At 44.2% G+C, this 16922-nt stretch overlaps 1 protein-coding gene across 1 annotated transcript in view; it reads left to right on the top strand.

Annotated features, from left to right (window-relative positions):
* Positions 1 to 16681, top strand: part of RAD51B (RAD51 paralog B) — a 379679-nt gene extending 362998 nt beyond the window's left edge. Inside the window, 1 exon segment of the mRNA XM_032188425.1 lies at positions 16462 to 16681. Coding sequence (XP_032044316.1) covers positions 16462 to 16613 — 152 coding nt within the window. The 3' untranslated portion in view covers positions 16614 to 16681.
* The last annotated feature ends 241 nt before the right edge of the window (positions 16682 to 16922 follow it).

The raw sequence follows: 16922 nt of genomic DNA, 5'->3' as shown, positions 1-16922 counted from the left end.
ATGATTACAAAGGAATAAATTCCTTTTTGTATTGCTGTATAAGTAGACAGTAGGTGATTGCAGTTTATGGTACATAATAACATGACTTCAAATACTGCACAAAAAATGAAGCTTACATTTGCATGTAAGTGACTAGTAATGTCATGTAATTCTCTAATTTGCACACATTTGATACCACAGATGTGCAACGTTTTTAAAACCACAGCTTATGAGCAGATGTGATTTACCCAGCAATGTAAATCACAGCTTCCTAACGCTAGTTAAAGGGTGCAAACACAAACAAATGTGAGACTTACACAATTTGGTTTAAGAGAGATTTTGAAATGCTGTTTGCATATATTTTGTAAAGCAATTCAAAATAATCATATGTGCTTATTTACACTGAATGGAAAAGTAAGACTCTTGTGAGTCATGATCCAAATATGAAAAGTTCTGCTCCAAATTATGTTTCTAAAGTTCATCCTTTGTCTTTCCAAATGGCAGGCAGGGCGAGCTGTGCTCCTCCATGGGCACACAAGTGTACACTGCCTGGTTTGTGGTCAGAGCTAACACCAAGCCATGGGGGTGGTCTGCTGCTCTCACACCAGATGACTTTCACTGCTACATATCCCAGACTACTGGATCCCCACATCATCTAACATTCTGTGCGACAGCCATAGTTTTGTCCCTAAAACGGTCTCTGCTGCCATGTGGGCTTATAAATCCATTTCCAGTGATTATTGGTATCCTCGGAGTTTAGAAATTATATACTGGTAAGTATGAATGAGTGGAAATAATTAGTTTACAAGAGCAACAAAAACTTTGAACATTTCCTTTTATGAGTACCACTGTATGTTATATTTCCTATACTATGGTTATAGGTATGTATAAATCACACTAGCATCTGATATATCAGACTCTGTAATAAATAGCTACCTATAGAATTAATTATACCTGACCAGTATTTGGGTAGCAACCAATAGTTATTTATTTACCTGCCTGTTTATCTTAGGATATGTATGGCTCTATAGTATCTGGGTATCTCCAAACCTCTGAACTTTTGATGTACTTGTTCTCTCCACACAGGCCTGATGTAGATTAGTACAATTAGCTCTGTATACGTGTGCCAGTAAAGTCCTAAGATGAATGACTAACCCAGAATAGCCTCAGAAGTGTATGACTTCTTGATTCACCTGCTGGATGCAAAGAACTTCTGTCTTGCATAGATGGGAAGCTGAGTCATAAAGAAATAGTTACGTGCCCATAAGCTCATAGATAGCAACAGAGAAGGAATCAGCTCATCGTATACAGAGCTTCAGTCCCTGGCTGTGTGTATTAAATTACTCTCTCCTGTCTTCAGTGAACTGATCATATCTGGTAAAATTGCCAGCAGTTGTTGCTCGTTGCAGTGTGGTACTTCTGTGATGTGCATGGAGGGGACCTAGAAAATAATTGCTTATTAAGCTACATTAAACAGCAAACAGGGCAGTTGCTTAGTACATTGACAACTGAACTTGTCAGCCTTTCTACTGAACTGCTGAATGAATTTGGGCAATTCCTTCACATCCATATACTGGCATTGATCTAATTTAATATAGGGATAACACACTTGGAGCTCCAGGCACAAAAATTGCTGTATAGTCCTGCTCCAATTCTCATTTAAGACAGTGGAATGAGAATGCAAAGGGAAGGTACAGGGAAAATAGTATTTTTTTTTCCAATTAATTGAATGAAGCTTCTGTGGGACAATTCAAAAATCTCCCTTCTGAAACAAGCATGGCTGGTAAGAAAATTTTAGCATCAAGTTGCATGTTGTCAGAGGACATGTTGATGCAGGGCTGTTGTGCTAGGGATGGTACAGGCTTTGCAGCTGTGATTTAGGGCTTCTGCACCCCTCAGCCCATGGATAGGCCTGTTGTAGAGGGGCTTCTGGTCTGTGTAGACTCAGACCTCAGGGCTGAATGGAGCTTGCATTGGGGCCAGGGAAAATGCAAGTAGAACCGAGGTGTGGGGGCTGCTACTGCTGGCTGTAGTATCTTAACATCTGTTTAGATGCTGAAACAGAGTCCTCTGGGTCTGCCTCAGAGCTATTTTCTTCTCCTCCAATACAGCATAGGATTGTGGAACTGAGCTACATATAGCCGATTAACTTCACTTTCAGAGCAAAACTGACTATGAAAGAGTTAACCTGACTAATGGCAACACTTCAGTAAGAGTGAGGGAGGTGGAACTCAAGTCCCAAGTCTTAATAAAATGCAGGTGTTTTATTGTTAGGTTAAGAACTCCTAGTCTAAGACTCCAGCAAGCATTTAAAAACAAGGAAAAAATGTGCTGTTGAATAAGAAACTTGGAAAGGCAACAACGGGCCGTGCTAGGCATTTATGGAGAGTGCAGCATTCACTGGCTAAGGCCTACCATAAAGTTCACAGAGGGAAAACAAAACACATAAACATTACATGAACGACACCTCTCACAACATGCATCTGGCCTCCGATGTATTACACCTGGGACTAACTTCTGACATTTTCCTTTCCACCATCCTGGCTTTGCTCTTACTGCCCCCCTACAGAGTATTTCTACAAACGCTCTCCAACTCTTCCTCCTCCTCGTTTCCTGGTCTGTTTGTGGAACCTATGGGGTGACAGGCAGCATGGGCATCACACTCAGCTACTCTTGCAAATGCTTTTTCTGTCAGGGATGGGATTTTTTATTTTTATTTTTTTAAAGAGCAAATGATTACTATTGTAGAGCTAGCTAGTTAAACGAAGTTGTAAAGAAATCACTTATCACTGTGTTCTCTTTCCTTTTTCCTCCTTATCCCAAGGAAGCAGAAAATTTTGGGGAGCATTTTTCAGTAAACTACACCAAGTTTCAGTCACAAAGTTGAGAGATTGCCCTGAACTTTGAGCTCTAGCTTTAAGTTCTCCATGTATTTGGAGAACAGTAATAGTTATGACTTAGTAAAGGGAAGTAGAAAATGATGAACCAGTGAAATCTGAATGTACTTATAGTGGCTCAAGGCCTAAGACAGACAGGTGAGATACTAGCAATACTAAGTGAAAGAACAGAAATGACATACAGAAAACTCTAAGAGAATAAAAATGAAACTGATGGAGCTGTTGAGCTTATAAACATGAGTACGTGCGAGCTCTCATTTACATGGAGCAGAGCTCTTAGGACAGCCTGAGCAAATAATTCAGAAAACCAAAGAACAAAAATCAAAACCCTCTGTAATCACAGCCGGAAACCCAGAAACCCAAACAAGCCCACGCTGTGTGCCCTGAGTGCACCACTGCACTGCGTCCTTGCTGCAGTGGCTGTACTGGGCCCTCTGTACCGGTGGGCAGGAATGGGGGCATCAGGCAGGCACGGCACAGGTGAAGAAGGAAGGTGAAGTGCAGATCCAACCTCTTCTTCACACACCTTTAAGAATTACCCTTCTTGACTCCCAGCCATCATCGAAAACAGGTGTATTTAAAAAGAAGCTTCTTGTTAAGATGCAATGGAAATGCAGACTGCAGTTTAACAGGGAGCCCAAGAGTAGAAATCTTCATTAAGAGTATCCCAGAAATCCTTGTAGGAATCTTTGTGTTGGCCTGCTTGTGCATGGTCTCATGGGGACCATCAAGCAAGAGAAGTCTCTGTCAGCATCTGCTAGCTGCTTCTAATTTTAGATCTTCCCCGGCCTTTTCCTTTCCTCCTTTGCTTGGTGAGACTGCTTTTCATCCCACTCCTACTCTCCTTTGCAGCTGCTGGTTCCTGTTACTGTCTTGTGTCAGCAGTTCTCAATCTTCTCAGACAACCCCGCTGTTGTTTGTGCTGTGCTACGTGAGGGAAACAGCCCATGCTTTCTGTTCCCTCCTGAAAAGTCACCACACCTCAAGCTCCAGCAAAGCTAGGCAAGCCCCTGTTCAGCACAAACCCTGGCCAAATCCAGCACATCAGATTGCAACAACTGGCAGTGCCTCTGGTCTCAGTGCAGGGAAATATCCAAGATCAAAGCTAGAAGCCTGGCTTATTTTTTCTGTCATCAAATTGGCCTTTTTTTTTTTTTTTTTTGTCTTTCTTTCTTTCCAGTCTTACAGTTATTGTTATCTTTTCTGATGTGTGTTATCTCTGTGAGTCACTGAGAAATAGTGGATAGATTTGCAATAATATATGTACAGCCAGACCAAAGTGTTTTCAAATTAGCTTGTCTCAACTTTGAAATAATAATGATGTCAGTCGCTGAAATATTCAAGACAAATACTTTATACTAGTACTAAGTATTAGAAATAATCGCTAGCCTTTAGGTCTCGTTTCAGGAGTTGGACTCAATGATGGTTGTGGGTCCCTTCCAACTCAAGATATCCTATGATTCTATGATTACCCTTGCAGAACCTGTCAAATCATCCATATGATGCAAAATAGAGCAACATTATCCTCTAAATAGAGCAACATTATTCCTGTGCTGTAAAATTGTCTTGTATTTGACTTAAAGAACTGACTGATGATCTTAGCATCCTGTTTCTTATTCCTCTGTCTTTGCATGTTAAAAGTTCCCCTTCCAAATTTCATTTCCCTTGTGTATAGTTATTTTAAATGCCTGAAAAGAAAAAAAAAATCCTTTACAGCTTTCTTCTTTACATATAAAATGCTGTAGTTAACTACTTGTAAAAGAAACAAAGATCCCCGTTCGAGAGAATAATAAATTGGTAACTCATTACAGGGGAAGTGGGGAGGAGGGTGACAAGACCGAGATTTTGCCAGTAACATAGAGAACTGAAAAGATTAAACTCAGAATATTGGGAAAAAAAAAAAAAAAAAAAAAAGCAAAACCTTTGCTTTTCTGCTGCCCTACCTATAGCAACTTTTTGGGTGTATTTCAAGAAATGGTTATTTTTAACCTTATTCTCCTTTTTTTTTTTTAAGTGATGTAAAGAATGTTTACCCTATTTTTTATTTATTTATTTAAATTTCTTGTAGCCTGGCCTAAAGGGTTTCAGCCTTGTACCTTTCACAGGTGACCTGGAGCTCTTTTGCTGGGTGTGAAAATGCCTGAAGAGCTTATGTGTAGAGCAATGGCCTTCGTTTCACATCAGGTTAGAAATGAGTTCAAGGGACAGCAGTGCAAATGCCCCCACCCATGGCAGGGCTCAGAAGGGATAGGTACAAGCCAGTAAAAGCTGTTTGCTTTCCCTTTCCCTTGCATTACTGTGGGATACTTGCAAACATTTAATTAAAGCTATTGTATGCATGCTTAACTGGGAGCTATCTGTGGTTCCTTGAAACCATTACACAGGAGCACCAAAGAAAATACAAGGGAGTCACTGAAGGAAAATACAAATGAATTAGAAAAGCATAGCAACCGAAGAATACATTTCCCATAATACAACAGTCAAAGGTCATGAGGCCACAGATGCTCAGTTGCTCATGCATATCTTCTATTCTCTCCACTTGCATGCCTGCTCCGGAGAGGGCAAAGATTTAATGAGGATGGGGCTAGCTTTAGCAGTTCTCACCCTTCCTCACACCCCACATCTGAAAGAGCATTGAAAGCCTCTTTGAAGATGGAATAGACGCACATTGAACTGTCCCAGTGCACACACACAATCTGGGGTTTTCTCATCAGGTACAAAAATACAAGGTGACCGTTCTCTTCCAGCTTTCCAGAATACGAACAAAGCTGCTGAATCAAAGACTTATTGAATTTAGGCTGGAAAGGAGTTTCTCCACTGCATCTGTCTTTTCAATCTGCAGTAGCTGCCCTTCTCAGAGTCAAACAGTTTCTATTAGTCAGGTCGTTTTTCCTCAGTCCTTATGAAAAAATCCTGTTCAGTCAAAACAGCGTACTATTTACAGGAAGCTTGGCAGGGTCAAAAAGTGACTGCAAAACCAATCTCTTGTTAAAACACATACATTATCTGCTCTGATGTACATACTATTAGAGCTCAGCAATCTCTGATTTGATATCAGGACCTTGAAGGTGATTTCAGAGTCAGATTTGTTAAACTTGGCGACGTTATGCGTGTTATCATGTGTCATTAGCAGAGCTAACTTAGTCGCTCCAAGTCCCACTTAATCTATCCAGCTCACTACCCACAGCTTCTGACCTACTTAGTCACTTCCTGTCTTTGATTTTCACCTTAAAGCCTCTTTTCTGTGTTGGCCAGTGACTGCCATTTAATCTTAATCAAACTTCCTTGGGCTTCCATTACTGTCAAGCACAACTCCTCACGCTGTACTGCGCACCCTTCTGAGTGCAAGAATGTTGATTTGCAGCCAACAGTCTACCTCTTCTCTTGTGCTCTAAGTTCATCTTTGCTTTGTTTTTCTTCCTGTATGAGTCACTCCTTCCCCTCTTTGAGACATCGTGCCACGCTTTGTTCCCCCTCCCTCCTCAGTGATGGAGAAGCCACCATATCCACCGCTTCTGTAGAGACCTGGTACATGTACATCGTCGTGTCCACACAGCTACCACGTGCAGGTTGAGAAAAATTGCTGAAAACTAAGAAATGGAGTTGGCCACAGGCTGCTACAGAACATCAGTTTTTTTAACATGAGAACATTTGATGGCAATAGCAACTGTGTGTAACCCATAGGAGAGGTGTGCAGTCTCTCCTCACGCGTGTGCTCTCTCCCAGCTCTTTTTTCAATATAAGCACTTTTCCTTTTTCCTCTTCCTACTTCTGTGCTCATCAGCCTGTACTCGTACTCTTGATTTTCTGTTGTTGATGTTAGCATGCAGGGGCTATAAGATCATTCACCGAGGGCAGCAGCCTAGTCCTCCTAATAAGCAGAAAATACCATGCATATTGGAAGGAGGAATTAGCTACAGGCCGTTCTCATTAAGCCTCTCCTTCAACTTATCTCAGCTCAAATTGTATTTTTGAACTGCAGTCACTATACGGCATTGTAAGCTGAAAACAAGCACTTGAGCCCTTTCCAGCGAGGCTTTGAGTGGCCCTGATAGGAGGCATGGAGGAGAGATAAGCAGTGCATTGAAGTTGCAGTATCGCTGTCGCTGAGGGCAAGGAGTGAATGGAAACATACCCTCCCTCTGGCACTGCCTTGCTCCGGCCGGGGGGAGAGGATCAGGCCGAGCAGCTCCAGTTCACACGCGGCAGGAGTCAGCGGCCTCTCAGCTGATGACAGATTAGACTCGGGGCCTGCTTAGTGGGAACACTGTGATTAGACCTCAGCAGCATCTGTCTCCAGCACTGAAGGAATTACTGCTGCAGGCTGCGATTTTCTCAGCAAGCTGTAATTATACCAGGAACCTCATTCCTGCCATTTTTCTTGACAACTTGAGTGCAAAAAAAAATGCGGGTGGGTGAGCAGAAATTGCGAAAGGAGCGGGAGAGAGACACCTGCTTATTTTCGTTCAGCTCATTTCACTCACTTTCCCTGGGTTTCTGAGATGCGTACGAACCACAGCCTGTTCTTCCTCAAAGGTCAGTGCCGAGGTTTAACTCCCAGCAGCTGTCCTGCCACCCACCCACGCTGACAGGACACGTCCTCTCCATGCTCTTAGGCAACACGGCACCAGGACCAAGTGAGGGTGCTTGCAGGAGACACCCAGCAAGCCCAGCCCTGGCAGTGCCCCTCGGCCCCCTCCCAGGGGAGCAGCGGTGAGGGGGCCAGGCCCTGGTCACCCGCGACCGAGAAGGTGCAGCCTGGGCAGAAGTGGGGATGTTGGAGATTGGGCAGGGTGGGTTTGAACCTGGAAAATGAGTTTGAACCACAAAGGCCGTGCCTAGACTAGGACCTAAGTCTCTGAAAGGTGTTGGGTTGTATGTGGTAGCTCTCTGTTTTAAAAGATGAACAGTTCCCAGTAACACCTGGTGAGTTTTGCCAAAATAATGATGTCAAAAACGAGCAGGACTTCTTTGTAAGATTTCTCTACTAGTAAAACACTTTCTTTTGTGTACTTGTAACTCCATACAAGCTTGATTGCCATTACTCTTTTCTTTGCTCAGAATATAAGGAAAACAGATATTTTTTCAGATTAAATCTAGGAGAGGAGGGCAGAAATAATGTATGTATTCCTTTCTTAACTTTCCTCAGGGCTTTAATGTGACTGACATACTTTGAAGGCAAGAGTGTCTTATCTGCGTTAAGCAATTTTACATCCAGGCTGTACTCATCTGGAAGAAAGCAGAATTGTTCCCTACCAGCACCCCGTCCCTCCATCCAGCAGCGTGTCGGGCAGGACAGCCAGGGGCGAGAGCGTGGCAGCAGCACCGCGGCCCCGGGGCTGGCAGCCCCAGCAGGCAGCATGCTGGCACGCAGATCGCCCGGCTCCAGAGCCAAATGTCTTCAGATACTGGTGGGAAAGACACACATCTGGAGTCGTCTGGAGCTGGCAAGAAAAGCTGTAGAGAAAGAGGAGAGAAAGGGAAGGTTGGAAAGAAAATGGAAAGAACGCTCCTTACACATTTTGCTTTCTTTTCCATCTGCTTGTGCGATGTTGCTGTGAGCTATTAAACAGCTGCAGGGCTCTGCCCCAGAAGGGGCTGTTTCAGCAGTGATGGAGAATGAATCCTGCAGCAGAGTGCTCTGGGAGCCCCCTAGAACGAGTGGGGTGGTAGAAATGTTCCTCTGATTCACTATCACGCTAAATACCCTTGGGACCAGGGCACCTGGGGCAGCAGCCAGAGGCACTGTTGCAGCTCCCGAAGCCTCTGGCAGGTGCTGGGTGCTCCTGACCCATCCCTGGCGCAGTTGGTGAGTCCCCTCTTCTCCTCTGCCTCCCAGGCAGAACATAAGCCTTGCCTGCCAAGCCTCCGGCACTGGTTCTGAAATTGAAGGCGAGCGCATTGTTCAAGCAAAAGGTGTTTGCTGACTGCAAGACTTTGTAGCTTGGGGAGATAAGGGCGGTGGAGGAGGACTGGGAGCAGGAGGAGTGGGCATACTGTGACTGCCAAGGGCTGAGCAAGAGAGCTTTTTTTTTGCATCCATTCAGACGCTCAGCTATTTCCTGCTTGGTTCCTGCAGTCAGCATGCTCCACCTGCTTTTACTTAACCATTTCCTGTTTACCGCTTCCAAAACCTTTCTGGTGCGATCACTACGCTGCCAGTAGACTTCTATCTTCACAGTCCTTTTTGGACAGGCTTCACGACATTTTTTTCTTTCCCTCTTCTCTGTACAGACCGTTCAGACTGAGGCATTGAGGGGGTGGGGGGTGCGTGTATGTGTGTATGCATGTGTGTGTGCATTTCTTGGGGCCAAATTCAGTCATCACACAAGTCTGTAGTTTTGTCAGGAAAGCATTTGCTTGCTTGCTCATTCTTTCTCTCTCCATATGCCTGTTTTTCTTATCCTACTGCTTGCTGCTTTTTGCAGACTTATCAAAGCAAAAGGCAGTAGCACCGAAGGCAGGTTTCACTTTCTGTTGCATAGAGGGCTCTAGATATTTAGAAGAAAGACTCTTCCCATCACTTTCAAGAGTTAACAACTCTCCCACAAACAAGGGATTTATTTCCTGGATAGCTTGCCTAAGCTTCAAATTATTTTCTAGTTTTGAAAGAGACCGATTTCTTCTGGTTTGCTGTTCAGTTTCTCAGATGTGTAAGGCAAGGTATGAGGAGCAGGAAGGATCAGACAAAGAAAAATTAATCCCTTTGCTAGTGTAGATGGCTCCCACAAGTCCCCATCCCACACTCAGTCACGTCTTACAGAAATCGCTAGAAAAACATGCATGCTTCAAGTCTAGTCTCCTTAGCCATAGTATAGATAACACTGCAGCCAAGACTGAAATCAAATTTATTTGTCAGTGCTTTTGCTGTTTGTTTACTTTCTGTGTTTCTCTTCTGGAGCAGTGAAAATAGATTCTTCAGTTTCCTCTCTGGTTCTCATGCTCTTGCACAGCGCTGCAATGTTTGGGTTGCGGTGAGCACTGCAGGGGAATGTTCCCTTCTTAAAATAAATCATGGAAACATTTCTGTTGGAATCAGGGCTTGTAAAAGTTTATTTATTTTTCAATAAGAAGAATGTCGGGCCAGCTTTGACCTGACACTGTATCCCTTGAAAAGGATCAGGCCTGTGATGCACGTTGGTGTATATACACAGCGTATCTCTGCATGTACACACGCAGTATACATGCCAGTGGTACTCGTATAACTGAGCGCTGAAATCATCCTCCAAGAATGCTTGACATGTTGTCCCAGCCTGCATCAGACAGATCTCACAATTCCTTCGCTCACCCTGTTAGTGTAAGCTGGTGGTGCTTCGGCTGCAGGCTTCCCAGGAGAAGGCAGGGGGCTGGGAGCATAGGCTGGTGGTGTCTCCGAGCTGCTCCACACTGCTGGGATTTACGTGGATGGGATCACGCTCCCTCACAGTTCTGAATATTTTAAGAAGAACACCAGCCCCCTGTTTCAGCAGTAGCATAAATATATACAGTAGCACACCTGTATGTGCTGGGAGGAATGGTCTGGACATCAGTGATGTCAGCCATCTGCTGCAGGCATCGTGCAGCTTAAATCAAAGTTTGCTAAAGTTGCCTTCAAGCTGTCTGAGAGCAGCTTTGGAATTTTCTTTTTAATTAGGAAAGGAAGCAGTTGTTTTCTGCACAGAAGTGTCTTTCAGATTGGCCCCAATATGTAGAACGGTTACTCTGGTTCCCATCCAGCCCCATTCATTCAATAGCTTGTGTCAGGGCACTTGTCACCAGTGGCATTTGCCCAGAGTGAGTCACACCCGCCCATGCAATGTGTGAGAGCTTTCAAATCTTTTTCATCTTCATTTTATAGGGTACAGCTCTGGCAAATTCATGACCGTATTGTACCACACAGCTCTTCTTACAGCAGCTTCTTTTCTTCTCTCCAGCTTTCCGTCCAAGGGGCAGCTTCTTCCAAAAGAGGCTCTGTGATTCAGTGCCCATCTTTGTTTTCCAGATGTTTCTTTCACCACTCTGCTTTCCGGTTGCATTGCAAATTCGGGTGCATTCAAAATATTTTTGCCTCTCCCCCGCGCTTAAAATGGAGAAAAGCTGAAATATATGAAAATGTAGGAAGAATGAGAGTAGGGCTGCACCGGACTGCACAGGACTCTTTCCAGGAAATGGGTAGAAGGTTCATCAGATGAGTCACTGAAACCCTAGATGACTAAATTCTTGAAGAATAAACTGTCAGGAATATGATACTGGACAGGACATTCAGGGGGAAAGAGAAACTTCTTAAATAGCTCTTGTTTGTTTTCTGTTAGTGATTCATTCCTAAGGAAATTGCTGCATTTCTGGCCCGGGCCGGCAGCAGCAGGCAGGCGGTGCCAGCCTTCACGTGAAGCGTGCCGCTGCGCTCAAGGCCTCGCAGAGCCCAGTGTCTGCAAGGGATCCGGAGTGCTCGTGCTCGTCCTGCCCCCGGGCAGGCTCTTCGGCTGCCTTCCCCTGTCCCTCCCCACCCCGCAGAAAGGAGGATTCGAGACTTGACGTGTTTGGGTCACCACGAAGATGGGAGTGTTGAAGGCAGGGAGCCTGTGAGAGAAGGCTGTACAGAGCCAAAGTGAATAAAATAAGGCAGGGTCACCAGTGCAGTTATGCCATCTGAATCAATTTGCCTCTTTCTTAGCATACCAGCAGGTATGAGACCAAGAGGAAATGAAGGCATTAAAGCTCCAGTTCTAAGCTCCTTCTAAAAATTTCTCTCCCTCTACCTGCTCCAACCAGCAAACCAAGTTGTATCAATAAAATTGGCCCAAGGCTCTGAATTTGGATTTCAGAAAAGGTCTTGAGATTTTGAGTGCCAGTAACAACAGAAGCAGTCAGGCTCCCTCTGCAGCTACCTCCAGAGGAGCTGAACCAGCGCTCGCAGCAGCGGGAAATGTTTGCAGTAGTATCCGCGTGTGGAGAAACCCCAGCATTCCAGCAAGCCACTGCCAGTTCCCATTTTGGTGAGTTTGACCTAGAGCATTTAGCGTTTCGACATCAGTTCTGCGTCTCATAATGCTGTTTACGTAATGAGCTTTCATTTGGTTCCTATTAAAATCGTGGTACTTCTGCAAACCGCTGCCTGTAAATATCAAGCCACCCAGTTTTTCATTAGTTTGTGATATAGGAGGTAAACAGTCTGTCTGTAGGATGCACACCGTAGTAACCTGGTAGAGGTGGCTTTTTCCCCTCTTGGACATGCAAAGTTCAGATCTCAGAAGCAGGAATGTGAAAGAGCTATTCAGGGTTACTGAATCCATCTCCTGCAAAACCACAGTGTAGTTACTCCCCGATGGATGTTCCCAGCTACTGTATTGATCAAAAGAGAATCTACATCTCCTCGTAGGCACGGCAGCAACAATTCTGCTAAGGGCTGCAGAAGTGGTGTGTGTAGCTCTCACAGATTGTCCCAGCGCCGCTGACATCTCCGAGGCAGTGCAGAGCGGTTCCTTGTATTATATATACCAGCACTTTGAAGAATTCAGTTTCAAATGTCTGAAACAATGGGGGTTTCACCGCTTCCTGTGGGAGCCTGTTCTGCAGCCTAACTCGTTTCACCATCTGGAGTGTTTTCCTGAGAGTCTGCCCACTTTTAGCTTTCTTTAGTTGTGCTTCCACTCTTCCGCCTTAAAGGTGACTCGCTAAACATTTCGTTGCACGAAATTCATGTTATATGGTGCTTTTTCCTTTTTTATGATGATCAGGGAAACCTGAAGGCTCGATGGCTTCTTCTCTTTGCCTTTCGTTCCTCAGAAATTGTAATTAGGAATGAATAATGTGTTGCAGCTTTTCTATCCAGTCATCTCGACGACTTACCAGGAAGGTCAGCATCATTGTACTGTTTTTACAGATGAGAGAACTGAAGCACAGAGTAGGAGACTACTTGCCCAGGATCATTCAATGGGCTGGTGGCAAGGCCTGGGTTTTTAGCCAGTTCTCCACAATAGTGCCCTACTTTTTTTTACTTTTTTTTTTTCCCCCTCCAGTCCAGTTCCCTTTGGCATTGTTGGAGTACCTAGCACAAGCTTTCCGAGAACTTTATTCAGAATTGTCATATTGTAACTGAAAGGCCAGCCTGCTGAATATTTAACAGTTACTATCTTTCCAATGTGTTCATTAAGCATCCTAATTAAGTAGAGATACATAAAACCAGCAAAGCATTTTAACAGACCGATTCAGTCCCTAGAGCCTCCGAGCTGAATTTCCTTCAGCTAGCCTGTGCTTTCCTGGTTGCGGATTGTCCAAATTGAACACAGTTTGTATCAAGCGTGCTCTTATCAGTGCGCTGCAGAGAGGTTTCCTTCCTCTTCGGTACCACCACGCTTACTTCACCTGTTATATTTTCCTTAGCTGTGGTTTTTGGTAAGCCTGTTTCTCAGAATCTGGGTAGCTATTGAACTATAAATCTTCCTATCTGGGGCGATAACACTGCAATCGGCACAGCACAGAGTGCCATGCACAGACCAATATTTGGGCTGGTGCTGAGCAGGCTCACCTGGGCATCAGCACCGCCTGCTCTCAGCAGCACGGAGCTCCTTGGGGGCTGCTTCCCCTACCTGAGGGGGACGTGCCTTAGGGCTTCTGCCTGCCTGGCCTGTCATTTCAGTACCTTTGCTAGATCTGCCTGGGCACATGAGCGAGACCAGTTTTTTCTCTGCCACCACTTGGGAATGACAGGGGAAGGCGGCCGCTATGGTGTGGCTGGCAGCCTGGTCTCCTGACCGCCCCATGCTGATCCCACTCTGAGCTGAGGGCACCGATCACGCGGGAGATGCGGCGCTTTGTACGGCTTGGGAACAGTAAATGAGAGCTATGGGTAGGACGGAGTTGTGTCTGGGGGCTAGCGCATCGATGTCCCTGGCTGTCAACCACTTTCGAAGCATGCCAGTAAGTGAGCCAAGCCCTTACCAGCTGCGTTTTTTCCCCCACTTCTCCTCCAGGCCGCCCTTATTCCGGATATCATTGAGCCAGAGTTTGAGGATTTACCGAAAGCTGCGAGGCTGCTGTAGGTCACCGAGCACATTGTCTTTGCTTTCAGATTGAGTTTGAGAAATTACCAGCGGTGTCATGCTTATGCCTCCTGGCCATGTGAATAGAGGAAGCTAAGAAGCAACAATAGATTACATAAAGCAGGGAAATCCCCCTCAAACTTCTCCCAGACTATCTTAAACTGAAGTTGATTTGCATACATACACTACAAATAGCTTTGCAATGGCTTCTGGCCCCATGAAAGGGTTACATGTGCTTGCCTATAATCATTTAGGCCAGTTCCACCAGTTGAATCACTCAGAGAAAATAAAATAGGCTGAATGAGAGCCCGTATAGAAACCCAAGCAGTTTTATGTAGCATCAGCCTACTTCAGGTAAGGACACAACTGGGTAACACTATGCCGTAGAAGATCAACGGGAACTGTTTGATACCTGGTAATAATGAGTGGTTATTCTAGAAAGCCAGTGCCAAAAAGCTATCTTAATGTTTATAATTTGTGATGACGGATGGATGGTGTCTTTCTTCGGCTGAACTTGCAACTGAGCTTCCAATACAAACCCTGCTTGGTGGAAAATGGACCTTACTGAAATCCAGGAAAAAGCTGTAGAGTCTTACAGATGAAACCTGTGACCCACTGCTTTTACAGGCTCTGAGATTCATTAGGCCTGGCATTCCTGCATGATGCTGTTCAAGAAGCAGTGGTGTTAAACATACTTGCAAAATTCCTGTGATTTTTTAAAAAGTCACAGTTTAACAGAAACAAACAAATGACCAAAAAAGAGATAGCGTAGTGAAAATGCATACTTACTGTGTTATCTCAGGCCCAGAAATCTAGTTGGCTAATCCAACATTTACAAAAATCTTTTACATCAGCTTTAATGTGCTAAGAATGACAATGTTTGTAAGCCTAGTGCATCATGACTGCGGAATGCCTAAATTCTTGAAGACAGATGGTATTTTCTGTTCCCTTGCTGAGGGACTTTATCAACTAAAAATAATGTTATTTTTCCCATTAACTGGTTTCTTATTTTGGGGGCTTTTGGAGCCGAGTTGTGGTTTTTTATTTGTGTATCTGTGTGTGTGTGTGTGTGTGTCTGTTTGTTTGTTGTTGTTTTGTTTTAATAGGATAAGGATATAAAGTTCCCAAAGTAAGAGTAGCTTCTTTGGAAAGAATTTGCTCACCTACTCCCTTTCTTAGCTTTCTGCAGGAACGTGTTTTCAGATAGGTTTACTGCCAGCCCTGTTGCAAGCAAGGCAGAGTGTAGGCAACTACACTGATTCTTTAGGCTCTCCCAGGAAATTCACAGAAAGGATTTTCGCTACATTTTTTTCTACATTTTCTCTACAGCTTACCTTGCCAACCTGTGTAAGCCTCATGATTCTTCTATAATATCCCCTCGGTTAATATTAATAATGTCATGGCCTGTTGCAGGGGAATACCATGCCTTGCACCCTCCTCCTTTCAGCTTTATTGACTTTCTTCAAGGCTTTGATACAGCCCAATAGGGATCGGCCCGGATAGGAGCTGGCTGTTCTGCAGGGTCCTTGGGGCAGAGCTTGTCACAACAGATCAGCTGTAGAAATCGGAAGAGAAGTACATATTTGAGTAGGAGCGTGATACCTTGCAATGCACTTAATAGCAGTGAACAGGAGGACATGACTCGATCTGACTGATGATTCATTTTTACCTTGGGTATTTTGGTCTTAATAACACTGTGTGTTTCTTCAGTTTGTGTTCTTTCCGTCAGCTTGCAGGTCAATTAGAAAGGCATTAAAGGATGCTTTTATTTTGTCTTTTAATATCTCCTCTCACAAAAAGCAGTCCATTTTGTCCATAAGGTGTCTAATCACAGTAATTTAATATTCTTTATTTACGTAGTAACATAATCCCAAAGCACTTTACCTCCTGGCATTGACATGGGACCAAGATTAAAAATGGAACAGCTCGTACTGGTTAGGAGGGAGGCTCTGCTCTCAGCCTAGGCGTTAGGAAAGCACATAGGGCGCAGCCATAATATTTGCTCTGAATCCAAGGCAATTTGCTAATAGTTGGAAGATATACTGGTATGAGCTGTGCTCTGCTTAACTCTAGGAAACGTGTTTGAACTGTAGAGAGAAACCTGTGGTAGAGAACGTCAGTCTTTTTGCACATCCCATTCTCTGTTCATAGGCACTGGCTATCAAAAAAACGGTTTTACTGGGAAACCAGAGTGATGCGAAGCTCCTCAGCAAGTATACACTGGCACTGGGAGAGCTCTGCCAGGGAGTGACAGAGGGGCCTGGACTGTGCTAAGGTTTGGCTCCAGAGCATGAGGAGCATCAGAAACTTTGTCACACAGAATGAGAATGAGTCTGGATATTGGTAACTAGAAGGACATCCAGGCAGGCAGCAGAATGAGGATCATTACACATAAATTAATCCGTTTTCAACTAATCTGTGAAATTAATTTATACTGAAATGTACCTTTATTTGTTTTGTGGATTAAACAGGTTTCCAAGTGGCTGTTCACTGGAGAAATACTAACTTTGTCATCTCAGTCTTATACATTGCTATTGAGGTTCTGTCTTTATTGTGTGTTTCAGATGGAAAGGATCAATCAGATTTAACCTGGGAAGGAACCAATCCTGCCCTGCAGACCATACAAGTGAGAAACGCTGTCTTGAAAAATACTTTAGCTGATGCTGCTTTACCCAGCACTACCGGTGCAACTCCTGGCGATCTATCCAATCCATAGAAAGGGCAAATGCAAACTCCACTGAGAAATGAATAAACAACACTTTTTCAAAAATTCAGGCATTCTTCTTTTGCCTCTTTAAAGACTAACTTCAAAAGCAGATGCTGTTCTCTGTGTGTGTGGTGCCATATTAAACTCTGGAATTATGAAAATTCTGAATTTTGTTCAGGTTAAAATGCTAGTGAAGCCACACACACGTTCCGAATTCACCCCTACACCTCACCAGTCTGCAGGAACTGACAAACACACAGCACTTGCTTTCCTCAGCCCATAACATAGGGAAATGTTCTCTTCTGCTTTTTAAGAGAA

Source organism: Aythya fuligula, chromosome 5 (assembly GCF_009819795.1).
Source record: "Aythya fuligula isolate bAytFul2 chromosome 5, bAytFul2.pri, whole genome shotgun sequence".
Lineage (NCBI taxonomy): Eukaryota > Metazoa > Chordata > Aves > Anseriformes > Anatidae > Aythya > Aythya fuligula.
The sequence above is the reverse complement of the archived record's forward strand: the minus strand, read 5'-3'. Positions and strand labels throughout refer to the sequence as shown.